This window comes from Scyliorhinus torazame, chromosome 5 (assembly GCF_047496885.1).
Source record: "Scyliorhinus torazame isolate Kashiwa2021f chromosome 5, sScyTor2.1, whole genome shotgun sequence".
Classification (NCBI taxonomy): domain Eukaryota; kingdom Metazoa; phylum Chordata; class Chondrichthyes; order Carcharhiniformes; family Scyliorhinidae; genus Scyliorhinus; species Scyliorhinus torazame.
Genome location: NC_092711.1, coordinates 253,196,246 through 253,223,881, shown reverse-complemented (window position 1 = coordinate 253,223,881; position 27,636 = coordinate 253,196,246). Strand labels below are relative to the sequence as shown.

Below are 27,636 nucleotides of genomic sequence, written 5' to 3'. Positions count from 1 at the left end.
ACTCCTGTAACAAAACAGAAAATGTCTGGCTGTTTTCTTAAGAATTCAGGGACTTACTGATGATGTCCAAGAAGCCAATAGAGGGGCGGCACGGTGGCGCAGTGTTTAGCATTGCTGCCTCACGGCGCCGAGGTCCCAGGTTCGATCCCGGCTCTGGGTCACTGTCTGTCTGCAGTTTGCACATTCTCCCCGTGTTTGCGTGCGTTTCGCCCCCACAACCCAAAGATGTGTAAGTTAGGTGGATTGGCCATGCTAAATTGCCCCTTAATTGGAAAAAATGAATTGGTTATTCTAAATTCATTTTAAAAAAAGAAGCCATAGGGCACTGAGCAACAGCTGTCCACTCGATCGCAGAGCTTGGAGGAAATCAAAATGTAAAGATTCAACAATAAATACTACAGCCTGGGAACAAAACCATTTGTTCATCCAGTAACACAATGACCATCAGCTACATTACTGTTAAAGTATATAATAATTCAGTTATAAATTAAGAAAAATCCATATTTATTACAAAATGCTCACAAAGTACAATAAATATTACATATTTTCATTTTCCCAAATTCTGTATTTTTTTGATATCACAGGTACAAAATCATCCAGTGGCTACTTCCGCTGACTCCAGGGTAATTGTTTTTTCATACAGTTTAACTGCTTCATACTGACAAAGGCAATACAGGAAATATGTTCCTGTATGATGATGTATGATAAGGACAGGGTCAGGTTACACCAAAGAGGTCACTGTGAAACGTTCTCCGTTCCCTTCCTTCAACAGCATGCTCATACTTGTTGTCTAGACTATTTAAGAATGGTCACTTGGGTAAAGTACTTGAATGTGGCGGGGGCTCTTAATGTCTTCAGAAAAGGAGAGAAGAGTTCAAGGGACCTGTGAGGTGCTGTTCCACAGATGCTGAAGTTCATAAAAGTGTTTTCAAGTCAAACACAAATTAGACTATTTTCATGTCTTCAGTAATACCTTATGTTACATCTTGTCCTCCTCTTCCTCTTTTATGAAGGAATGGTTTTCATATGCATCTGTCACCGGTGGATGTTGAAATGTGCTAGGTTCTGAATGATCCTGGTTAAATCCACCATTAATATGACCATTTAGATGTTTCTTCTGCACTTCTTCAAACAGCTGCAAGACCTTCAGTGAAAATGTAAGTAAGATTAATAAACAGACACTAAACACAATGTTTGGACTTATAGGGCTAAAATGACATTTATTCCCAGAATAAATATTCTAATATATTCATGTGATGGTTCAATGAGTAAGTATGATATCACGCCCTACACACCTTTGGGCCTGTTTGGACCTCAATGCTTCTGGCCTGGAAAAGGAAGAAGTATATGTAGCAAAACCTCTCACACCTGATTGCTATTTAGTGCAGATGCGAGTAGGATTAAGTTTGGATGTGTCAGTCATCTTTGCAGCCTGCTAGCTCAGAAATGACACACCAACAGAAAGGAGTTTCAACAGAGAAGAGGGAGAAGTGACAATTATACTTTGAAGAATAGATACCTTGTGAGGACATTGTCCACGCCTGCCGGCACTGCCGTATTGCAAACGATCCACATTTAACAGTCGGAAGCAATTAATTGGAACTTGATCCTTTCATATTGAGTTAGGCTGCAGGAACAAGTGGTTCCTGCTGAGCTTGTGATCATGTTCAGTGGCAGTCTCCTCTCATTTGGATACTTTCCACCAAAATAGTTGCAAAGATTTAGTTCAATAAATCAACCATGGCCTTGAAATTGGGCATTGGATAAATTATGTAACAGGGTAGAACGATGGTAGGTGAAACGTAATACAGCCAAGAATAAAGTAATGCACACGGGATAACAAATGGGCAACACACACACCATAAATGTTACTGAAATAGTTGACGGTGAAGGTGAAAGAAACCTCTGGTTAAGTCACACCTTATGCTCAGCTCGGGAACACAGACTCAAGAAAGGCATTCTATCAATAGGCACACTACAAAGAAGCACAAGACTGATTCTCATGTTAAGGAAATTAGCAATGAGGAATCACTGGAGAATATTCTTTTCAACCTCAAGAGGAGACACCTGGGAAGTGATCTTAAGACGGTAAATGTATGGAACAAGTAAACTTGTAGAATTGCATTAAACTAAATTCTGAGAATGGGACACTGATTCAATCATGTAGTGAGAGAATGAAAATCCCGGTAGCATTTAAGAATCAATCTGATGGTAAAATGGGGTTGGATGCAGGGGGGTGGGGTCATTTTAGAGACTTTCTGGATCTATAAACTAAGTGGAGTCAAATGTCTTCCCCATCTGTAATTCATTTGTGAATCTTTTGGCTTTCAGTATTAGAATGCTTTCCAATTTTAAGTCAACTGCTTAAAAGTAGATTTCACGGAGACTTCCGGGTGCGGCGATGACCAGCTGAGTCGCACGTTTCGGCAGCTCCCTGTGAAACGGACTTTTGGGCTCTTGATAGGAGCCCCAACGGCAATTTTGACGGCTAAAAACACTGTGCGGTAAACCAGAAGGGAATCCCCCCTGGATACGGATGGAAAAAGGAGAGGGAAGTGGCCAGATTGCAGTGGATCGTTTAGAACAGCGGCAAGGAAGGCAAGCAAAAACCAAGATGGCGTTGGAAGGTGGCAGTTTAACATGGGGCCCTGAACAACAAGAGTTCTTGAAATGCTGTGTGGAAGAGATCAAAAAGGAAATGAAGAAAGAGCTGTTGGCCCCGATACTACAGGCGATCGAAGGGCTAAAGGAGGAACAAAAGACCCAGGAGCGGGAGCTTCGGGTCGTGAAGGCAAAGGCAGCCGAGAATGAGGACGATATACAGGGCCTGGTGGTGAAGACGGAGACGCAGGAGGCACATCAGAAACGATGTGTGGAAAGGTTGGAGGCACTGGAAAACAACGCAAGGAGGAACAACCTGAGGATTCTTGGTCTTCCTGAAGGTATGGAGGGAGCGGACGTCGGGGCATATGTGAGCACGATGCTGCACTCGTTAATGGGAGCGGAGGCCCCGGCGGGTCCGTTGGAGGTGGAGGGAGCATACCGAGTGATGGCGCGAGGACCGAGAGCAGGAGAAATTCCCAGAGCCATAGTGGTGAGATTCCTCCGTTTTAAGGATAGAGAAATGGTCCTTAGATGGGCGAAGAAAACTCGGAGCAGTAAATGGGAGAACGCGGTGATCCGCGTTTATCAAGACTGGAGTGCGGAGGTGGCGAGAAGGAGGGCGAGCTTTAATCGGGCCAAGGCGGTGCTTCATAAAAAGAAGATAAAATTTGGAATGCTGCAACCGGCAAGACTGTGGGTCACATATCGAGAGAGGCGCCACTACTTTGAGACGGCGGATGAAGCGTGGACTTTTATTGTGGAAGAAAAACTGGAATGAGCGGGTTATTAAAAAGAACGTTCGAACAAAGTGGTGGGGCGAATGTGGGGGGCAAAGAGGGGTTTTATGTACTAATCCTGCGATGTGGTAACTTTTCTCTCTCCCACAGGTGGTGATGGGGGGAGGAGGGGAGGTGGAGGAGATGGGGCGTTGGCCATTGGGGGCGGGGCCAAGGGAGAAGCGCGGGCTTGGTTCCCGCGCTATGATAATCATGGCGGGAATAGAGAAGCAGGAAGGAGGGGGCGTCGCACGGTGCGAGCCGAGGTCACGGGGGGAAGCCGAGGTCAGCCAGAGTTTGCTGACTTCTGGGAGCAACATGGGGGGAGTAATTACGCTAGCGGGGGATCTAGCGGGGGGGTGGGAGGGGGGAATTACTGGGTTGCTGCTGCTGGGGAGAGGGGGGAGCTGGTATGGGAGAGGATGGGCGGGGGGGCACCGCCTGGGGGAGATACAGCTGCGTGGGAACCGGGTGAGGAGCTGGAAAAAGGTGATGGCTAATCGACAAGCGGGGGGGGTAGGAAGCCCCCCAACTCGGCTGATCACGTGGAACGTGAGAGGGCTGAACGGGCCGATAAAGAGGGCACGGGTACTCGCACACCTTAAGAAACTTAAGGCAGATGTGGTTATGTTACAGGAAACGCACCTGAAACTGATAGACCAGGTTAGGCTACGCAAAGGATAGGTGGGGCAGGTGTTCCATTCGGGGCTAGATGCGAAAAACAGCGGGGTGGCTATATTAGTGGGGAAGCGGGTAATGTTCGAGGCAAAGACTATAGTGGCGGATAACGGGGGCAGATACGTGATGGTGAGTGGCAAACTACAGGGGGAGACGGTGGTTTTGGTAAACGTATATGCCCCGAACTGGGATGATGCCAATTTTATGAGGCGGATGCTAGGACGCATTCCGGACCTAGAGATGGGAAAGCTGATAATGGGGGGAGATTTTAATACGGTGTTGGAACCAGGGCTGGATAGGTCGAAGTCCAGGACTGGAAGGAGGCCGGCAGCAGCCAAGGTACTTAAAGATTTTATGGAGCAGATGGGAGGTGTAGACCCGTGGAGATTTAGCAGACCTAGGAGTAAGGAGTTCTCGTTTTTCTCCTATGTCCATAAAGTCTACTCGCGAATCGACTTTTTTGTGCTGGGTAGGGCATTGATCCCGAAGGTGAGGGGAACGGAGTATACGGCCATAGCCATTTCGGATCGCGCTCCACACTGGGTGGACTTGGAGATAGGGGAGGAAACAGGAGGGCGCCCATCCTGGAGAATGGACATGGGACTAATGGCAGATGAGGGGGTGTGTCTAAGGGTGAGGGGGTGCATTGAAAAGTACTTGGAACTCAATGATAATGGGGAGGTCCAGGTGGGAGTGGTCTGGGAGGCGTTGAAGGCGGTGGTTAGAGGGGAGCTGATATCAATAAGGGCACCTAAAGGGAAGCAGGAGAGTAAGGAACGGGAGCGGTTGCTGCAAGAACTTTTGAGGGTGGACAGACAATATGCGGAAGCACCGGAGGAGGGACTGTACAGGGAAAGGCAAAGGCTACATGTAGAATTTGACTTGCTGACTACAGGCACTGCAGAGGCACAATGGAGGAAGGCACAGGGTGTACAGTACGAATATGGGGAGAAGGCGAGCAGGTTGCTGGCACACCAATTGAGGAAAAGGGGAGCAGCGAGGGAAATAGGGGGAGTGAGGGATGAGGAAGGAGAGATGGAGCGGGGAGCGGAGAGAGTGAATGGAGTGTTCAAGACATTTTATAAAAAATTATATGAAGCTCAACCCCCGGATGGGAGGGAGAGAATGATGGGCTTCTTGGATCGGCTGGAATTTCCCAAGGTGGAAGAGCAGGAAAGGGTGGGACTGGGAGCACAGATCGAGGTAGAAGAAGTGGTGAAAGGAATTAGGAGCATGCAGACGGGAAAGGCCCCGGGACCGGATGGATTCCCAGTCGAATTCTATAGAAAATATGTGGACTTGCTCGCCCCGGTACTGACGAGGACCTTTAATGAGGCAAAGGAAAGGGGACAACTGCCCCCGACTATGTCTGAAGCAACGATATCGCTTCTCTTAAAGAAGGAAAAGGACCCGCTACAATGCGGGTCCTATAGACCTATTTCCCTCCTAAATGTAGATGCCAAGGTCCTGGCCAAGGTAATGGCATGGAGAATAGAGGAATGTGTCCCGGGGGTGGTCCGCGAGGACCGAACTGGGTTTGTGAAGGGGAGACAGCTGAACACGAATATACGGAGGTTGTTAGGGGTAATGATGATGGCCCCACCAGAGGGAGAAACGGAGATAGTAGTGGCGATGGATGCCGAGAAAGCATTTGATAGAGTGGAGTGGGATTATTTGTGGGAGGTGTTGAGGAGATTTGGTTTTGGAGAGGGGTATGTTAGATGGGTGCAGCTGTTGTATAGGGCCCCAGTGGCGAGCGTGGTCACGAATGGACGGGGATCTGCATATTTTCGGCTCCATAGAGGGACAAGGCAGGGATGCCCTCTGTCCCCATTATTGTTTGCACTGGCGATTGAGCCCCTGGCGATAGCGTTGAGGGGTTCCAAGAAGTGGAGGGGAGTACTTAGGGGAGGAGAAGAGCACCGGGTATCTTTGTATGCGGACGATTTGCTACTATACGTGGCGGACCTGGCGGAGGGGATGCCAGAAATAATGCGGATACTTGGGGAGTTTGGGGATTTTTCAGGGTATAAATTGAACATGGGGAAAAGTGAGTTGTTTGTGGTGCATCCAGGGGAGCAGAGTAGAGAAATAGAGGACCTACCGTTGAGGAAGGTAACAAGGGACTTTCGTTACCTGGGGATCCAGATAGTTAAGAATTGGGGCACATTGCATAGGTTAAATTTAACGCGGTTGGTGGAACAGATGGAGGAGGATTTCAAGAGATGGGATATGGTATCCCTGTCAATGGCAGGGAGGGTGCAGGCGGTTAAGATGGTGATCCTCCCGAGATTCCTCTTTGTGTTTCAGTGCCTCCCGGTGGTGATTACAAAGGCTTTTTTTAAAAGGATTGAAAAGAGCATCATGGGTTTTGTGTGGGCCGGGAAGACCCCGAAAGTGAGGAAGGGATTCTTACAGCGTAGCAGGGATAGGGGGGGGCTGGCACTACCGAGCCTAAGTGAGTATTATTGGGCCGCTAATATTTCAATGGTGAGTAAGTGGATGGGAGAGGAGGAGGGAGCGGCGTGGAAGAGATTAGAGAGGGCGTCCTGTAGGGGGACTAGCCTACAGGCTATGGTGACAGCCCCATTGCCGATCTCACCGAGGAACTACACCACAAGCCCGGTGGTGGTGGCTACACTGAAGATTTGGGGACAGTGGAGACGGCATAGGGGAAAGACTGGAGCCTTGGGGGGGTCCCCGATAAGAAACAACCATAGGTTTGCCCCGGGGGGAATGGATGGGGGATATGGAATGTGGCAAAGAGCAGGAATAACGCAACTGAAAGATCTGTTTGTGGATGGGAAGTTCGCGAGTCTGGGAGCGCTGACCGAGAAATATGGGTTGCCCCAAGGGAATGCATTCAGGTATATGCAACTGAGGGCTTTTGCGAGGCAACAGGTGAGGGAATTCCCGCAGCTCCCGACACAAGAGGTGCAGGACAGAGTGATCTCAAAGACATGGGTGGGGGATGGTAAGGTGTCAGATATATATAGGGAAATGAGGGACGAAGGGGAGACTATGGTAGATGAACTAAAAGGGAAATGGGAAGAAGAGCTGGGGGAGGAGATCGAGGAGGGGCTGTGGGCAGATGCCCTAAGCAGGGTAAACTCGTCGTCCTCGTGTGCTGGGCTAAGCCTGATTCAGTTTAAGGTATTACACAGGGCACATATGACTGGAGCACTGCTCAGTAAATTTTTTGGGGTGGAGGATAGGTGTGCGAGGTGCTCGAGAAGCCCAGCGAATCATACCCATATGTTTTGGTCATGCCCGGCACTACAGGGGTTTTGGATGGGGGTGACAAAGGTGCTTTCAAAAGTAGTAGGAGTCCGGGTCGAACCAATCTGGGGGTTGGCTATATTTGGGGTTGCACAAGAGCCGGGAGTGCAGGAGGCGAGAGAGGCCGATGTTTTGGCCTTTGCGTCCCTAGTAGCCCGGCGCAGGATATTGCTAATGTGGAAAGAAGCCAAGCCCCCGGGGGTGGAGACCTGGATAAATGACATGGCGGGGTTTATGAAGCTAGAGCGGATTAAGTTCGTCCTAAGGGGGTCGGCTCAAGGGTTCACCAGGCGGTGGCAACCGTTCGTCGAATACCTCGCAGAAAGACAGACGGAATGGGAAAAAGAAGGCAGCAGCAGCAGCCCAGGATCGGGGGGGGGGGGGGGGGGGGGGGAGTGGGGGGGGGGGGGGGGAGGAGGAACCAGAAGGACTCTCAGGGTTGTTAATATATACTGTATAGTATGTATAGGTCGTTGCGACAGATAATTATATATTGGACTGTTAAATTATATTTTTGGAGAGTGTTACTTGTGACAAGGCAGTTGCCAATTAGGGCTAGTTTTCATTTTTGTTATTTATTATTTATTCATTTTTTGTTTATAAAATAGGTCATTGTTATTTGTGTTGTTATAATATTGTGTAAAGGATGCACAATGTACTGTGTTGGTTGACCAAAAATTTTCAATAAAATATTTAATTAAAAAAAAAAGTAGATTTCACACCAAATGCGCAATGTCAAAGTAACAGGACATTATTCATGAATCATACCTGTGATTTGGGCACAAGACCAACTCTAAAGAAAGCCAGTGCCCCTGACTCTATCTTGGTGCAGTCGACAACTGTAGAGGCAATGTTCTCTGGTGAAGGCCCATCACACAATACACCATCAACCTGTACCAGAGATAAACAATTCTCTATGAGTGAGCAGCTATAACTTCACACATAAGAAATTATTTTCAGACATCAAAGAATAAGTTGTAAACAAATAACACCTTGTCACCAAGTTTGGCATAGACTTGATTGTGGTGAGTGGTGTCTGCTTCTCCTGTTGGGTTTGCTGACGTCACTGCAATAGGTCCCACCTGCATTTGTACAGGGAGAGATTAGTTAGTACCAGACAACGGCAGAGATTCGTTAGTACACCAGACAACGGCAGAGATTTGTTAGTACACCAGACAACGGCAGAGATTCGTTAGTACACCAGACAACGGCAGAGATTTGTTAGTGCACCAGACAACGGCAGAGATTCGTTAGTGCACCAGACAACGGCAGAGATATGTTAGTACACCAGACAAAGGCAGCCTCAGGCTCAATTCCTGTTCTGTGCAGATTTCAGCCAAAGGGCTCAATTTTATGGACCACCCACAGTTGGTAAAACAGGTGGGTGGACCTGTTAATTAGGGCACCGTGGGATTGGTGTGCCTGCTGGTTACCCGCCTGCCCCCACCATTAATTTACAAGTAGCGGGGTGGCATTGGGTGGGTGGCCCACTGATGGCCAAATTGAGGTAATTAAGTGGACAATTAACATTCAGTTAAGGGGCTCATTCTGCTGCCACTCTGATTTAATGGGCAGCAGGAGAGGCTAGTATTCAATGTGCAGTCTGGCACAATCATGCAGGCTGAATACCATCTCCTTGGCCTAGCTGCATAACCAGTAGCGGCCACCACTCCTGCTGAGACTTGGGGCCTGCAGAGCTGTTGACGTCTGATTGGTCAGCAACTCTATGAGGCTGGACAGCATCCTGCAGACTGTCAAAAGTCATGCCTTTAAATCTCTTTATTGTCACAAGCAGGTTTACATTAATGCTGCAATGAAGTTACTGTGAAAAGCCCCTAGTCTCCACATTCCAGCACCTGTTCGGTTATACGGAGGGAGAATTCAGAATGTCCAATTCACCGAACAAGCACGTCTTTCGGGACTTATGAGAGGAAATCGAAGCAACCGAAGGAAACCCACGCAGACATAGGGAGAACATGCAGACTCTGCACAGACAGTGACCTCGGCCTTGAATCGAACCTGGGAACCTGGAACTGTGAAGCAACAGTGCTAACCATTATGCTACCGTGCCTCATACTAATTAAAAGAAAAATTAAAGTGGGGTGAGCCAGCTAACAGGAGGACTCACCCACAACAGTGTATAATCTAGCTCAAAGAGTCAGTAAGGGTTCAATAATGAGCCTCGGCACTCTGACAAGTGAGAGGAAAATCAGGAATTGGTTTAGCATCTCATAGATTTCATAGAATTTACAGTGTTGAAGGAGGCCATTTGACCCATCGAGTCTGCACCGGCTCTTGGAAAGAGCACCCTACCCAAGGTCCACACCTCCACCCTATCCCCATAACCCAGTAACCCCACCCAACACTAAGGGCAATTTTGGACACTAAGGGCAATTTATCATGGCCAATCCACCTAACCTGCACATCTTTGGACTGTGGGAGGAAACCGGAGCACCCAGAGGAAACCCACGCACACACGGGGGGGATGTGCAGACTCCGCACAGACAGTGACCCAAGCCGGAATCGAATCTGGGACCCTGGAGCTGTGAAGCAATTGTGCTATCCACAATGCTACCGTGCTGCCTACTAATCAGTGTGTAATGGCTTCTGATAAAAGTGTGATGGTTAGATAAGACCTGAATTAAAATTCAGACAAAATTAATGCTCTTCCAAGCCCCACATACTTTGTTTAGAAAATCAACATCATGGGCGAAATTCTCCGGAAACGGCGCGATGTCCGCCGACTGGCGCCCAAAACGGCGCAAATCAGTCGGGCATCGCGCCACCCCAAAGGTGCGGAATGCTCCGCATCTTTGGGGGCCAAGCCCCAACCTTAAGGGGCTAGGCCCGCGCCGGATGAATTTCCGCCCCGCCAGCTGGCGTAAAAGGCCTTTGGTGCCCCGCCAGCTGGCGCGTAAATGACTTTGCCAGGCGGCGCATGCGCGGGAGCGTTAGCGGCCGCTGACGGCATTCCCGCACATGCGCAGTGGAGGGAGTCTCCTCCGCCTCCGCCATGGTGGAGACCGTGGCGAAGGCGGAAGGAAAAGAGTGCCCCCACGGCACAGGCCCGCCCGCGGATCGGTGGGCCCCTATCGCGGGCCAGGCCACCGTGGGGGCACCCCCCGGGGCCAGATCGCCCCGCGCCCCCCCCAGGACCCCGGAGCCCGCCCGCGCCGCCTTGTCCCGCCGATAAGGTAGGTGGTTTAATCTACGCCGGCGGGACAGGCATTTTAGTGGCGGGACTTCGGCCCATCCGGACCGGAGAATCGCGGGGGCGGGGGGGGGGGGCCCGCCAACCGGCGCGGCGCAATTCCCGCCCCCGCCGAATATCCGGTGGTGGAGAATTCGGCAACCGGCGGGGGCGGGATTCACACCAGCCCCCGGCGATTCTCCGACCCGGCTGGGGGGGGGTCGGAGAATCTCGCCCCTTGTTTTCAAAGTAATCCAGGGCGTCATTCTCCGCCGGCGGGAGTCTCCGTTTTGCCGGCGCCGGGGGGTTTCCCGACGGCGTGGGGCTGCCCCACAATGGGAAACCCCATTGACCGGCTGGTGTAACGGAGCATCCCGCCGGCCGGTCGGGGCAGAAATGTGGCGGGGCGGGTAGGAGAATTTCGCCCCCAGTCTCTAAGGGCCACTCTATGGTCATTTTCACGTGAGGTTTATACAGTGCATGTTCTGCCAAATGGAAGCTCAAAATGTCATCTAGGTCCTAATTATGTCCCATATGCTTATTTAGGTGTGTGCAGGGAATCCCTGCTGATATCAGTAAGAGTGCAGCCGGCCAAAATGATGGTCTGCTCCACAATCACAAAGGTTGGAAATTTACTTTTGTTTCTCAATTTTGTCTCCTTTACTATCCCATTCAGGCTAAAAATCAGAACAGTGATGAGGTGGAAATCCTCCTCATTTAGCATTTGGATTTAAAAGTTTAACATAAAGTTCATACCGCGGTAAGTAGGGTACTGGAAGAATCATTGGGCAGGTTTCTCCGCCGGCCAATGCCGAAATCGGGAAAGGCAATTGGACGGGGAATTGGCCGTGAGGCCAAAGTCGTGGCTGGCGACTGGTGCCCGACAGAATGCCATACTCACGTGCCTCGACAGCGGCGTGAATGAATTCTACTCAGCACGTGCAGTAAACGCCGTCCACATATCATTAACGGGCCTGACCTAGTACTTTCCAGGGCCTCCATGATGCTCCGCCGGGATGAATTACCGATGGCGAGTTTCACTTGTGGTTTAGAAAATCGGTCAACAGGCGCCATGACTGCTCAGGGCGAGGGGGAGGAAAAGCGTCCAACATTGCTACAGTGTGCTGACAGTTGTTCCGCTGGCCGGGGTGCTTCTTCCAGGACCATGGGGAACAGCGGCGGCTGGCCAGGAGATGGGCTGTGGGGTTGGGGTAGATGGGCATGGAACTCTATTGCTGCAGCCTGCAAGACAGCCATGCACCTGCGCATGCCACTGACTGCCCACTGTGAACTTAGTGCCACGGGTTGTATGGGTGTCCCCCCAGGCTAACCCCCCAGGTATTCTCTGGCCCCGGCCGACCCATCAATGGGATGGGTGGACTCCAGCACAACCAGTGCCATCTTGCTGGCTGGGATGGGTGTCTGTGGGGAGTGGAGTGCTAATATGGGCTGCAGCTTGTCAGCCTCCCGAGTGCCAATCCCTACTCCAGCGTATCCGACACCGTTTCACATTCGTTTGTGTTCCACTTGGCGCCGGTGCTATCCCATTAATGGTTGATGGGAGTGTCGCTGATTTTGCTGCCGTAGAAGTCTCCAAGGGGATTGGAGGTCCCCAGCTGCATGTCGTTTGGGCAGGGTGGTGCCCTGACACTGCTGGTGCCATCTGGCTTGGGCACTGCCAGGGTGCTACGCTGGCATTTTTTGCACATGCACGATTGGGCATGGATGTTGGGCAGGGGTGCGGGGATTCTTTCGGGGGCCTCAGAGGTCGGAAAGTCAGATCTCTCGCTACAATGGGAAGTTCCACTGTGCGGCCTGGGCCGCTCATTCCCCATTCAGATCCCTTATTCAACACGAGTTGAGGACTCGCGTTGAGTAGTCATGCGTTTCTTGGCACTGTGAGCATCGGGAAACATGCGTCTAAACGCGCTCGCTAGGGGGATTTGTTCCCTTTTGGGAAGATCACGTCCATAGGATGGGATTTATCCTAGGATTCTCTGGGAAACTAGGGAGGAGATTGCTGAGCCTTTGATCTTTAAGTCATCTTTGTCTACAGGAATAGTGCCAGAAGACTGGAGGATAGCAAATGTTGTCCCCTTGTTCAAGAAGGGGAGTAGAGACAACCCCGGTAACTATAGAGCAGTGAGCCTTACTTCTGTTGTGGGCAAAGTCTTGGAAAGGTTTATAAGAGATAGGATGTATAATCATCTGGAAAGGAATAATTTGATTAGAGATAGTCAACACGGTTTTGTGAAGGGTAGGTTGTGCCTCACAAACCTTATTGAGTTCTTTGAGAAGGTGACCAAACAGGTGGGTGAGGGTAAAGCAGTTGATGTGGTGTATATGGATTTCAGTAAAGCGTTTGATAAGGTTCCCCACGGTAGGCTACTGCAGAAAATACGGAGGCATGGGATTCAGGGTGGTTTAGCAGTTTGGATCAGAAATTGGCTAGCTGGAAGAAGACAAAGGGTGGTGGTTGATGGGAAATATTCAGACTGGAGTCCAGTTACTAGTGGTGTACCACAAGGATCTGTTTTGGGGCCACTGCTGTTTGTCATTTTTATAAATGACCTGGAGGAGGGCGTAGAAGGATGGGTGAGTACATTTGCAGATGACACTAAAGTTGGTGGAGTGGTGGACAGTGCGGAAGGATGTCACAAGTTACAGAGGGACATAGATAAGCTGCAGCGCTGGGCTGAGAGGTGGCAAATGGAGTTTAATGCAGAAAAGTGTGAGGTGATTCATTTTGGAAGGAATAACAGGAAGACAGAGTACTGGCTAATGGTAAGATTCTTGGCAGTGTGGATGAGCAGAGAGATCTCGGTGTCCATGTATATAGATCCCTGAAAGTTGCCACCAGGTTGAGAGGATTGTTAAGAAGGCGTACGGTGTGTTAGCTTTTATTGGTAGAGGGATTGAGTTTCGGAGCCATGAGGTCATGTTGCAGCTGTACAAAACTCTGGTGCGGCCGCATTTGGAGTATTGCGTGCAATTCTGGTCGCCACGTTATAGGAAGGATGTGGAAGTATTGGAAAGGGTGCAGAGGAGATTTACCAAAATGTTGCCTGGTATGGAGGGAAGATCTTATGAGGAAAGGCTGAGGGACTTGAGGCTGTTTTCGTGAGAGAGAAGAAGGTTAAGAGGTGACTTAATTGAGGCATACAAGATGATCTGAGGATTGGATAGGGTGGACAGTGAGAGCCTTTTTCCTCGGATGGTGATGTCTAGCACGAGGGGACATAGCTTTAAATTGAGGGGAGATAGAGATAGGACAGATGTCAGAGGTAGGTTCTTTACTCAGAGAGTAGTAAGGGTGTGGAATGCCCTGCCTGCAACAGTAGTGGACTCGCCAACACTAAGGGCATTCAAATGGTCATTGGATAGACATATGGACGATAAGGGAATAGTGTAGATGGGCTTTAGAGTGGTTTAGAGTGATGAGCAACATGGAGGGCCGAAGGACCTGTACTGCGCTGTAATGTTCTATGTTCTATGTTCTATAGTCCCTGAAATGGAGAATCCCGCTTGTTGTCTTTCCAACTATTTAATGTCCATTATTTTCATATAATTCACTGAGAGGTGCCTAGTATTTTCTTTTTCTATGTGATAGACTCTGATACAGGACACAATGATAGTAGGTTTACCTCGTGTTAACACATTTCAAACCAGAAAGCTCATTCCGGGGCTGGTTTAGCACAGGGCTAAATAGCTTGCTTTTAAAGCAGACCAAGGCAGGCCAGCAGCATGGTTCAATTCCTGTACCAGCCTCCCCGAACAGGCGCCGGAATGTGGCGACCAGGGGCTTTACACAGTAACTTCATTTGAAGCCTACTCGTGACAATAAGCGATTTTCATTTCAATTTCATTTCATTAACATTTTGGTGAAAATTGAAGCTATTTAGAAAATGGCCATAAAACTAAAGAATAATGTGACCAGAACTAATTATTATTTCAATGGGCCTTTCCCAATAAAACAAACAGGTTCTGTAAAAGCGACCCTGAATTAAGACACAGCAATTTTTTACAAATCACCAGTAATAGCTTGTACACTCAATAGCATGGGAGGTATTTGGAGAGTTAAATATCTTACCATATCAATGAGATGTGTTGTAACAGAGCAGTCTGGAATTCTAATGGCAATGCTCTGAGGAGTTCCAATGTATCTACTTGCATGCTCCAGTCCAAATAGGTTCAACCACTCACCTTTCAACGATAATAACATTTGTTCAAGTTAATTTCTCACATTTAGTTAACTGAGATTTGGATACAATGTGTTGTATTGCAACAAGGAGTATTGACATTCTAGGACATGAATTCTAATAAAAATGTTTGAGTCTGCGACACTTGTACAGCATATATTCAACAGAGGTGAGACACTTCAGTAAACTGAGAAAGTAAAAGCAGCCGGTTGGGTCCTCCCAGGCTGCATTTTCAGACCTCCAGAAAGCTGGCTGCAGTGCAACACTGGGAGAGCACAGATTGCCCAAATGTCACTTGAGCCTCGATGGGAGAATATGGATTGTAGAAAAGGGGTCTTACCTCTGGGGATGACAAGACTGATAGACGAAGGCCAAACTTCCTGCATGAAGTCCCAGAGTAGAGGGTTTAACATATGTTTTGCTGGTTCTAGTTGTGCGATATTAGAGATCCAGAGAGACATTGGCCTCTCTTTGGCCTGTTTCTTTGTACTGTGAAAATAAAAAGAAATCACTCACCATATTTGTGTTGGCCTATCCCATTCTTATAAATCTCAAAACACCAACATGCTGCACCTACTCATGTTGGGGGGGGGCATGGCGTATGCCATTAAATACATAAGGGGTGGAGATGAAAGAGGAAATTAACTCAATCATCTTTGAATCCTCAGTTATATCACAGTATACATTTAATAGGAAATAAACAAGTAAGTGGAGTACTGGATTTGCTAAAGTTTTGTTTTTAAATCTGAGGGATGTTGTTACTTTACTTGCTACACCCTATGACAAATGAATTGAAGCTTCATAAATATGGTGTGATTTACTCATACAAAGACTTGGTATTCAGTATTCCAAATTTCAGATAGGTGAAAGCGGGACCTAATGAGCAATGAAATGAGATTTACTGCAATATCATGTCGGTAAATCGGACAAAGTTATACTATATTTTCATTTTCTCCAGTTGAATTTTCATGCTTCTAATCTCGTTTTTTTGTAACGGAAGCAAATCATCCAACAACCTGTTGTTTCCTATGTCCGAATATAGTAAGTGCATCTTGCCAGATTTATAACTGTGATGACCCTTCCCTCAAGAACAGAAGATCTCTAACATTCCTTGAAAGAAAACAGAACAGAAAAGAAAATCGTACTTGTAAGCCTTTTCCACCGCATCGGGACGATTGCAAGCTGCCACCAGTACGTACACAGTGTCTGTTGGAATACCACATGTGCCTCCATTTTTCATAATCTCTGCAGAAGACAAATTGTGATGGGTTTTCTTCATTTCATAAATCTGGAAAAAAATAATTAAGCACCAAAAACACTCCTGCCAAAGATTTAGGAAATTGTAAGGTTATGCGGGGAATTGGCACGGTCAATCCTGATTCAGTGATCACCAGGTGAAAGGTGCCAAGTACCAGGAAGCACTAGTAAAACAATCAGAAGCTACGAATGAATGGAAATCAGACAAAATGCTGACGGAAAGAATCAGACATTATAATACATGAGGAGGCATGACCCATCACACCTGGGCCAATGCATATTGTTAAACTGGAGCTATTAGTATAATCTTATGTCTCCACACTTTCCTCATTTTAAAAATATTCTTACTTTTTAGATATTTAGGTATTTCAGATATTTATGATCTTTTAAATGTATGGGCACAGTGTGCTAGTGCATTTCACATTCCAACAAGCCTGCGTAGAAATGAAAATTCTAACATTCCCCTTTCATTCTTCCCATGATAATCCCGAACCAATATTTCTTGGTTACCAATGAACAAATAAAAACAACCTTTCCTATCTCAAAACCATTCATAATTTTGAATACCTCTGTTACAATTGCCTCCTAATCCATTTTTGCAGTGGCGAAATTCTTGATTTTCAAGAGTTTCTACATCCAATAACCTAATAATTCTCATAAATCTTCTTTGTATTCTTTCAATTATTAATATACTTCCTATGATGAGTGCATATAACTGCATGGATCACTTTAGCTGAGGTGGGCTAACCATCGTCTTGTAGAAATGTAACATCACATTCTTCCTTTTATGTCTAATATATAAAATCCAGCCCTTAGTTTGCCCTTTTATAGCCTCTTCTGACCTTCCTCTCACCTTTACAGATTTCCATATCTGCACACACCCTTTGCTCCTTCACTTTTCAGAATCTGACCATTCTGGGTATTTTCCATTGACTGTTCTTTTCCCAAAATGTACTATTTCTGTGTACTCAATAATGTGTACCACATATCTTCCTAACCTGGTTCCATTTTTCTGTCAACTTTCCTACTGTTTGCCAAGACCTTAATTTGTCATAATGAGCAAACTCAAAATTTCATTTCCCTTCTGTCTTTGTCGAAATAATTTATATAGACTGTATAAGGAGGTTCAAGAGATAACTGGGTACCTTTATGGAAAGTGCTTTTAGTGTTCCTGATCATTTCTGCATTCCTATATTATTACTCCACAAACCAATTTCAAATGCATCAGGAAACACACCAAATATAAAGCAGGTTTAAAGCTAACAGCCTAGTAATTAAGTAATTAATACTTGCAGGGAATAACCACCTGCATTGGAGATTCAATTTAAGGCATGTCAGTGTACAAAATAATTTAGTAACATTTTTCTCTGTTCATCCTTAAATATATGAACACAATAGTGAATTGGTATAGTTCACATTTTCTTAAGTGTTTGTCTGAATCTTACCTGCAATTTTTCGGACTGAGCTGGTTTTTCGTGAAGACAAATGAGGGCAAACGGCACTGCCTTGCCCAAAACCACATAGGTTTGCCCAGGCACGCCCCAAGGGCAACTGGGGACTCTCAAAGCTCTGGTTAAAGAGGGTGGCCAGAAAGCAGTAAAAGCTAACCAACCCAAAAATGATGGTGACCCCAATATCATACCCAAAAGGATTCGAATTAACAGCATCCAATAGAAAGCTGATCAGAATCAGCTGAAAGCTGAGAGAAAAGGCAAACCACGCTGCATTAAGAAAGAAAGTCCCTATCACCACAAAGCAATTAAAAAGCAGGAAGCAAATAATTCCGACTGAAATACCAAACCCTCGAGTAGAGCCATAGAGACCACCGTATCTGATCAAACCCCAGATTATCCATATTAGACCATATAGAATGAAAGCACAACTTTCCAGGGTTTTACCCCGAGAAAAAGAGATTGAACCGCAAAGAAGCTGCAAAACTCCCCCAGGAATGACTATCCAGGGCAGAACCACAGTGGCTAATGGTGCGGAAGCATTGACTGATACAGTGATGCCAAAGGCAGCCACAACATTGCAGGCATGGGCTAGGATCTCAGCATCTGAATATCTGGAGTGTCCCAAATAAGGACTTTGGGTGTCTTTGTCTGACTTCAGAGTTAATACATTCATCCTAATGATTAAACCCTTTATGATCCCCTTTCCAGTGGGAATAGTAAAGGATCCAGCACTATTGAAAAGGGAAATCAACATTAAGCAAGAAGATGCCACAAATATGGCCACACTGACACCTTGTGCACCACCATGAAAAAAGCCAATTGGGTGAGCTGCCACAGCAATACAATAGGAAACAAAAAAAAGCAAATAAATTCCATCAACAAGACTTTTACTTGTCATAAACAGAGCCAGAATGAAGAAAAGGACAGCAAGAACAATAGGGACTGGAACTGGGAAGGAGGGTTGGTTGTCTTGCCAGAGCTTGTAAAGAAAAGCATAGCCTTCCGCAAATTTTAATATGGAGGTAAAACCAAAGAATGTGGCAGTCAGGCTGTCAGTGGCTCTGTAAGACAAAACGCAAACAGCAATCTGATAGACGGCTGCTGTCCAAAGCCAGGGGACTTGACCAACAAACAAATCGGAAGTTACACCTAAAACCTGGCATCCTAATACACTGGCAGATAGCATATTTGTCATGTACCCCAGGACCACTGTGTCATTTGTGATGCTTTCTGATTTCAGAGAGGAATTATTTTTAGGCAGACGAGTTCCTGGGAAAATGATTTTTCCTTTCGTTAAGAATACAGAAACATGACCCAACCCAAAGTAAAGCCCTAGAGAGGATACAATCAAATAATTTGAAGCTACTGCAGAACACCCAAAGGATTGATCATATAATGCGGCAATTTCATGGGCAGTAGCAAGCGAGATGGCAAAGGCAATCATAGAAAGGATCACTTCCTTTTGGGCTAACCCCACCAGCCCAATGATGAAGAGCCCCAAGGTGAAAGCTGAGTAGCCAGGAACAAGAGCATTCCTGATCCCATCGCCTTGAACTACTTTCTCCCCGATCAAGATATGAATAAGGCCAGATCCACACCAGAGAGCTGATACTGTTAGGCACAGGTTCACAAATAGCACAGCATTACTTGAACACTTCTTTATACCTGCAGGCAAAAAACAGAAAAAAAGACTGAAGAGGCATCACACACATATAGGTACACAATCATTGAGTTACACTGCACCAAAACGGGTTATTTGCCAAAATATGCCGGCATTAATGCCCTACACAAGCTTACTTCTACCCTAATTCATCTAAGCCTATCTATATTTCTATTCCATGCTCCTCATGCGCTTATCTAGCTTTTCCTTAAATGCATCAATGATTTTTTAAAAGTATTTCTATTGAGGTTTTGCAGAACTTTTCATAATAAAACTGTAGTAACAATAATAACAAAACAAACTAGAGTGAACATTAACATAGTGCAAAAAGAGAATCTACAATAACAATTAAATAGACATTACCCCACACGACTCAGTCTTCCCACACCATCCCAATGAAGCACTCTTCCCCCCCCCCCCCCCCCCGCCCCCTACGGATTGCTGAAAGTCGCCGAACGGCTGCCGAACGAGAGGACCCTAGCGTAGACCCTCTTAAGGCAAACTTTATTTTCTCGAGGCTGAGAAACCCGGCCATGTCGTTAACCCAAGTCTCTACACTCGGGGGCTTTGAGTCCCTCCACAGTAATAAAATCCATCTTCGGACTACGAGGGAGGCAAAGGCCAAGACGTCGGCCTCTTTCGCCCCCTGAACTCCCGGGTCTTCTGACACTCCAAAGATCGCTATCTCTGGACTCGGCACCCGTGTATTAAGCTCCTTGGACATTGCCCTCGCGAACCCTTGCCAGAACTCTCTAAGCTCCGAGCATGCCCAAAACATGTGGGCATGGTTTGCAGGGCTGCCCTTGCACCTCATACAACTGTCTTCTACCCAAAGAAACTTGCTCATTCTCGCTGTCGTCATGTGTGCCCGGTGGACCACCTTAAATTGAATTAGACTGAGCCTGGCACATGATGAGGAGGAATTAACCCTGCCCAGGACCTCTGCCCACAGACCCGCTTCCAACTCCTCACCTAGCTCCTCCTCCCACTTGCCCTTGAGCTCCTCCACCGGGGTTTCCTCCACTTCCTGTAGTTCCTGGTAGATATCCGACACCTTCCCCTCCGGAGGGTGCCGGAGACCACCCTGTCCTGTATCCTCAGTGGCGGCAGCATCGGAAAGGCCACTACCTGTTTTTTCAGGAAGGATCCTACTTGCAGATATTTAAAGGCGTTTCCTGGCGGCAGATTAAATTTGTCCTCTAGCGCCTTCAAACTGGGAAAGCTTCCGTCTATGAACAGATCTCCCATCCTTCTGATGCCTGCCCTCTGCCAGCTCTGGAACCCACCATCCATCCTACCCAGGACAAACCAGTAATTGTTACATATCGGGGTCCAAACCGACGCTCCCTCCACCTTCTTGTACCTCCTCCACTGTCCCCAGATCGGCAGTGTCGCCACCACCACCGGCCCTGTGGAGTAACGGGTCAGCGAGACCGGCAAAGGAGCCGTTATCAAAGCTCCCAGACTAGTACCTTTACATGACGCCGCCTCCGACTGCTCCCACGCCGCACCCAACCCCCCCCATTCGCCCACTTCCTAATCATAGCTGTATTGGCCGCCCAGTAGTAGTTGCAAAGGTTCGGCAGGGCCAACCCCCCCCCCCCCCCCCCACCCCCCTCCGACTGCGCTCCTACAGCGATCTCCTTACTCGCGAGGTCTTATTCGCCCACACAAAGCCCAAAATGATCCTACTCATCCGCTTAACAAAGGCCTTAGGGATGAAGATGGGGAGGCACTGAAAGACAAAAAAAAATCTGGGGAGGACAGTCATTTTCACAGTCTGCACCCTCCCTGCCAGTGACAGCGGGAGCATTTCCCACCTTTTAAAATCCTCTTCCATTTGCTCCACCAACCGGGTCAGGTTGAGCCTGTGCAGGGCATCCCATTTCCTGGCCACCTGTATACCCAGGTAACGAAAACTTTTCTCTACCATCCTGAGCAGCAGCTCTTTCAGTCTCTCCTCCTGCCCCTTGGCCTGGATCACAAACAACTCGCTCTTTCCCATGTTCAGTTTGTACCCTGAAAAACCACCAAAATCCCTCAGGATCCGCAAATCCTCCCACATCCCCTCCACAGGGTCTGAAATGTACAGGAGCAAATCATCCACGTATAGCGAGACCCAATGTTCCAACCCCCCCCCCCCCCGCCGAACCAGTCCCCGCCAGTTCCTCGAGGCTCTCAGCGCCATAGCTAGCGGTTCTATAGCTAGGGCAAATAGTAACGGTGACAGGGGACACCCTTGCCTCGTTCCCGGTGAAATTCGAAGTACCCCGACCTCAGCCGGTTTGTACGTACACTTGCTACAGGCACCTGGTACAGCAATTTCACCCAGCCAATAAAGCCCTCACCAAACCCAAACCTCCCCAGCGTTTCCCACAGGTACTCCCACTCCACCCGGTCAAAGGCTTTCTCTGCGTACATTGCTGTTACCACCTCCGCCTCCCCTCCCTCTGAGGGCATCATAATAATATTCAAAAGTCTCCGGACCTTGGTATTGAGTTGTCTGCCTTTAACAAACCCAGTCTGGTCTTCCTCTATCAGCCCTGGGACGCAATCCTCAATTCTTGTGGCCAGAATCTTAGCTAGCAATTTGGCATCCACGTTTAAAAGCGAAATCGGCCTGTATGACCCGCAATGTTCCGGGTCCTTACCTCGTTTAAGAATGAGTGAGATCAAGGCCTGTGACATTGTTGGGGGGAGGGTTCCTTTCTCTCGCGCCTCATTGAAGGTCCTCGTCAGGAGTGGGCTCAATATTTCCGAAAATTTCTTATAGAATTCTACCTGGTAACCGTCCGGCCCCGGGGCTTTGCCCGATTGCATGCCCTCTATACCCTTGACAATCTCCTCCAATTCAATCGGGGGCCCCAGCCCCTCCACCAGGTCCTCTTCCACCTTTGGAAACTTTAACTGGTCCAAAAATTGTCTCATCCCTTCCGCTCCTGTCGGGGGGTCCGAGTGGTATAGTTTACTATAGAACTTCTTAAAGACTCCATTCACCCCCCTGGATCCAAGACCATGTTACCCTCCTTATTCTTTACTCCCCCGATTTCCCTGGCCGCCTCCCCCTTTCGCAGTTGGTGTGCCAGCATTCTACTCGCTTTCTCCCCGTACCCATAGACTTCCCCCCTTGCCTTCCTCAGCTGTGCTACCGCTTTCCCTGTGGTCAGCAGTTCAAACTCCGCCTGCAGACTCTGCCGCTCCCTCAGTAGCCTCGCCTCGGGGGCCTCCGCGTATCTCCTGTCCACTCGGAGTATCTCCTCCACCAGTCTCTCCCTCTCCGCTCTTTCTCTCTTTTCCCTATGGGATCGAATTGAGATGAGCTCCCCTCTGACAACTGCCTTCAGAGCCTCCCAGACCATTGCCGCTGCTACCTCGCCCGTATCATTTGTTTCCAGGTAATCCTGGATGTTCCTGCTAATCCGCCCTCTAACCTCTTCGTCCACCAGCAGCCCCACATCCAGTCCTGCGAATCCGCCCGCAAAATGCATCAATGATACTTGCCTCAAATACTCTTGAATTCCCTGTTGGATGCATTAGTGACAATCTTTTATTGATGACTGCTAGTTTTGGATTGCTTGACAAATGGAAACATCGGGCAGGATTTTCTGGCCGTTCCCGCCAGAGGGATCATCCGGCCCTGCCGATGGTAACCCCTCCCCCACCGACGCCAGAGCATGCGAACAATGGGAAAATCCATTAACAACGGCAGGGCTGGAGGATCCCGCCACAAAATATGTCATGCGGGGTGGTGGGGTGTTGCGGAATATCCCATTATCCTCTCTACATCTACCGTGTCAATCTCTTTCATTATTTTTATGATTTCTATCAGGTTACCTCTCAGCCGTCTATTTCCCAGAGCAACGAGCTCCAACCTGTTTGAATGACTATCCTCTCAGTGCTGGAATCATCCAGATTAATCTTTTTTTGCAGTTTCTCTAATGCCCCTATACCCTTTTATTATTTGGAGTCCATATTACTGTGCACAGATAAGTGTGGTCTTTAATGCAAATTGTGAACAGTGGTTGCAGTGACAAACAATTCCCTGTGGAATTATACATCCCACCCTTTGCCTATGGAGCTAACCATATCCCCATCTCTCCATTTTCTCTTTTATAGTTAACACACACAAGTATTTAATGGGCTCCCATTCCACTTTACCACGGCTTCTTAATATATTTCTGAACATAGTTTTGTTAGCTTTCATGTCATTTTAAAGTTTTTTTTCATATTCCCATTTGCATCTTTTTTGCATTGCAGTGGCATTTTATATTTCTCTCAGACAGAAAGATTTCATACATTTATCCCATTCTTTGAGTTGGATACTGTCTCTTACCTCATCTGTTACCTTAATTTCTTAACGGTGGGAGTTGTCTTTTAGGGGTAAATACAGGTTTTGTATTTTACAAAATTTTCATTTAATTCTGATTCTTTTGGTGTTTGTCTTCCTTCAATCTATACCAGGTTACATCTGGCATACTATGTGCAGCTTTAGACTCCTTATGTGAGGAAGGACAAACTTGACTTAGTGAGAGGGCATTGAGGGTTCGCTTGACGGGAATGAGGGTATTCTTAAATGAGGAGAGATTGAGAAAAGTTTTTGAAATGTAGTCATTGTTGTAATGTAGGGAATGTAGAGCCAATTTGTAGAGCAAGCTCCCAAGAACAGCAATGTGGCAATGACCATAGAATCTGTTTGAGCAGTGATGCCTGAAGGATAAATACAGGTCAGGGCACTGGGGAGAATCTACCTGCCCTTCTTCAAACTAATATCCACCTATGGCGGCCTCAGTTGAACATCTCACCCGAGAATGTGTTTTAAAATGAAGTGAATTAAATGGCTCAAGAGGTGCCATTCTCATCTCCCTTCAATATGAGAGGCAGTGAGTTTTCAGTCGCATTATCCTAGCTTTCACAAATGCTTATTTGAATTGTCAACTCATGTTGATGGTTATCTGAATGTATTAGTTGTAGCCGCCTGGTGGCAGAAGAGTGAAATGCAGCAATTTATGTAGTTACAGTCAATCACATGATCAGGAAGGTAATCGGCTCTAATCTAGGGCTAAAAATAGAAAAAAAGCTGGGAAACTCAGCTTCGGTGGAGAGAGAAACTGAGTTAACATTTCGAGTCCAATATGACTCTGGAAGGTTGGGGTCATGCTTGTGGACTACACGAAGGGGTTCGGCAAAGACGGTCACCCAATCTGTGTGGTCGCCCCAGTATAGAGACCACCACATTGGGAGCAGAGAATACAGTAGACTAAATTGAAAGAACTGAAAGTAAATCACTGCGTTACCTGGAATTAGTGTTTGGGGCCTTGGACAGTGAGGAGGGAGGAGGCAAAGGGGCACAGCTTACCCCTACTAAGATGAGGTGTTGGGGGTGATAGGGAAGTGGAACATTGTGTCCCAGGAATTAGTTATTGCTGGTTATAGGGAAGTGGAACATTGTGTCCCAGGAATGAGTTATTGCTGGTTATAGGGAAGTGGAACATTGTGTCCCAGGAATGAGGTGTTGCTGGTTATAGGGAAGTGGAACAGGGTGTCCCTGGAATGAGGTGTTGGGGGCGATTGGGAAGTGGAGCAGGGTGTCCCAGGAATGAGGTGTTGGGGGCGATAGGGAAGTGGAGCAGGGTGTCCCAGGAATGAGGTGTTGGGGCGATAGGGAAGTGGAGCAGTGTCCCAGGAATGAGGTGTTGGGGGCGATAGGGAAGTGGAACAGGGTGTCCCAGGAATGAGGTGTTGGGGGTGAAAGGGAATTGAAACAGGGTGCCCCACACCTTTTACCCAGAGGAAGTGAGCAAGGTAAAGGAGAAATAGTTCAATGAGAGTACATGTGCAGCGATATGGAGGGTGGAGGTGGTGGACGGGGATTGTTCGGCCTCAGTTCAAGGGAGAAGCAGACTGTCCTGATGGGGATGGAGGTGTGGAGGGATTGGATATCCTTGGGGAAGAGGAGGTGGTCAGAGCCAGAAAACTGGATATTGTTGAAATGATGTAGGGCATCCAAGGAATCACAAATGTGTATAGGAAGAAACTGGACAAGGAGAGAAAAAATAGAGACAAGGTAATCGTAGAATCCGTACAGTGCAGGGGGCCATTCGGCCCATCGAATCCGCATTGACCATCGAAAGAGCACCCTACCTATACCCAATCCCCTGCCCTATCCTCATAACCCCACCTAACCTTTGGACAGTCAGTGACAATTTATCTTGGCCAATCCACCTAACCAGTATAACTTTGGACTGTCGGAGGAAACCCACGCAGAAAGGAGGAGAACGTACAAACTCCACACAGTCACCTGAGGTGGGAATCGAACCCGAGTCCCTATAGCTCCTGCTCTATATTCAGTGGCCTCCACATAAAAGCGCAATGTGTAGATTTCGGGTGAGATTTGTGGTTAACTTTGACCCTGGTGCCTATTTGGTTAATAGTCCACCTCTATTGTTTAGGCTTGCACATGGAGAAGGCAGGGTAAGTGAGGGTTAAAGGGAGGTGGGGGAACAGTTTAACTGGAACAGCTGCCAACCCATAATTTTGGGAACAGTTGGAAAGAGCGGATCCCGGATCCTGAAAGGTTGGCGATTATTGATTAGAAACAATTGCCCCCCCCCCCCTCCCCCCCCAGGTGTTGAACTTCCCAGTTGGGAACCACGTCCCACCAGAAATTGCCACTTTACGATGTGGAGGGAACGTTTGAGGTAAGAAATAGAAGATCAAAGTAACTGTCTGGGTGGGGACTCCTCTCGGTGAAATTCTCTCACATTGTCATGATTGTGCCCAGCTACAAAGCTGCGAGGAGTTACATTGTAACCCAACAGACTGGAGTGCCAGTAACTGTAACACACCCTGTCTTGGATGACGGCAGTACACTGCTACTTACCAGCATAGCAGAGAAGAGCCGCGATCAGAAGCAGCAAAACTCCGAGAGCCGAGCTGGGAATCAGTGAGACTGTGCTGTAGTGATTCACCGCCAGCAACAGAGCACCTGGCACACAAAAAGGAAAATAAAGAAGGAGATTTTTTTTTAAATGTTGGAAGAAAACGCTTTCATTAATTAACGAGAGCCATTTATTTCCAGTATTTACCTGCACTTGTGGCTAGGATCCCCACGGAGTAGTGCGGGTCCTCGGTGCTTTGCGCCATCTGAAGGTTTGGATGTGATAAAACCTGTTGCCTGAGTAGAACCCTGTGAAATGTGACAACGCGCTTCGGTGTTTTGAAGGGTGTCTGTTTAATCTGTAATGTATTACAGCGCTGTTTACAGTTCCCGCTTTAGCCAATCCACTCATCTTTATATCAACTCTTCCACATCCCCATGAGTCACTAATTGTACCGCACGCCGATTGGATATGTAAATCTAGCAGGATGCTTACAACACGCTGTTAGTTTCCAAACAGAATAATTTTTAGGCACACACGCCCATTTGTTTGCACACCTTCTCAACCCACCAGTAAAATGAAATGTTCGTTTTAATAATACAAAATGTTGGCGTCTGTTTTATAATTAACCAGAGTTGGAAATCTGTCAGATCTGAGGTGCGAGATATCTACTGAGGAAAATGTTAATGAGAAATGAATGGGTCGGTTAGTTTTTTCGCTTTTTTTTCAGAGGGAGCTTTAAAGATGAATAGGGAGGAACAGAAATATTAACCCCAACCCCCCACAACCCCAGCAGATTCTGGCCCAAGGGCTGAGTTTTGTTTTATTTACCATTATCAGCATTTCCGCCTTATTCGGAAATCTGAAATAGGCTGTGGAATCATAACATTTCCCCTTCAATCCCAGTATTTGTAGAGATCAAGGGCAATGTTAAATTAGCAGTATTTGCAATGGCCCGTGTTACTGAACAAGGTCGGGTTTTGGAGAAAGGATGACCAGGGCGAAAAGTCCACTTAAAAAAAAAAGATTCCGTTCTTACAATTACAAAGCCTGTGCGCAGAGTGGACAAGGCACATCCTCAATCCGCCCCTTGACTGCTCCAAAAAACTATTCAAATTGAATCTAATTCATGGTCTCTGCAAGAGAGACAAACAAGATCCAAGCTGACAAGGAAAGGCATTGCATCTCATCAATGGCTTGGTTTTAACCTCTCCACGGACACAGGGTAATACAGTTTGATAAAGAGAAGCGGATCGGCGTTGGGAATCAGATCAAATAGATGTTCCTTCCCGTGTTGGGAAATTCACCCCATCTTTTTGCTCTCACCATGGCCTTAGATAATTAACAATTTGATATCACGCTTGTCCTTTCAGGACTATTCAACAAGGATGGGGAAAACCACATATTTGATCAACAATGAGAAAGAAACGGTTAGATTTACGCCCAGGATAATTTCTCCTTATTTGCATAAACAAGATTAATCTTGCCCTTGAGCAAGCTAATGGTAAAACATACTTGCGCTAATCCTATGATTGTAGATTTAAGGTCGATTTAAACGGAAATAATTCGGTTGTATGTGTTGCTGATAGCTGTGTATTCAGGAACAATGCAATTTTCAATCCTATTAGGCAGATATTATACTACACTGTGCTCTGGATAGT

General features: G+C 47.3%; 1 protein-coding gene across 1 annotated transcript; it reads right to left on the bottom strand.

The window, feature by feature from the left end:
• Nucleotides 1-487: 487 nt before the first annotated feature.
• LOC140421047 (uncharacterized) lies at nucleotides 488-26,348 on the bottom strand. The gene is made up of 9 exons (XM_072505358.1): nucleotides 26,183-26,348; nucleotides 25,978-26,082; nucleotides 17,429-19,102; nucleotides 15,872-15,971; nucleotides 15,067-15,215; nucleotides 14,618-14,730; nucleotides 8,330-8,419; nucleotides 8,106-8,228; nucleotides 488-1,144 (listed from the first exon to the last, which is right to left on the bottom strand). Exons 1-9 carry the CDS (start codon nucleotides 26,238-26,240, stop codon nucleotides 980-982), a joined length of 2,577 nt encoding a protein of 858 aa, XP_072361459.1. The 5' UTR covers nucleotides 26,241-26,348; the 3' UTR covers nucleotides 488-979.
• Between the last annotated feature and the right edge of the window lie 1,288 nt (nucleotides 26,349-27,636).

Bases quoted from the DNA above. Each gene is read 5' to 3' on its own strand.
- LOC140421047 (XM_072505358.1), bottom strand. From the start codon at position 26,240: ATGGCGCAAAGCACCGAGGACCCGCACTACTCCGTGGGGATCCTAGCC. The intron at 15,972-17,428 runs GTAAGATTCAGA...TGTCTTCTGCAG, and splicing joins CTCAGTCCGAAAAATTGCAG to AGATTATGAAAAATGGAGGC. The intron at 14,731-15,066 runs GTAAGACCCCTT...TATCGTTGAAAG, and splicing joins CAGTCTTGTCATCCCCAGAG to GTGAGTGGTTGAACCTATTT.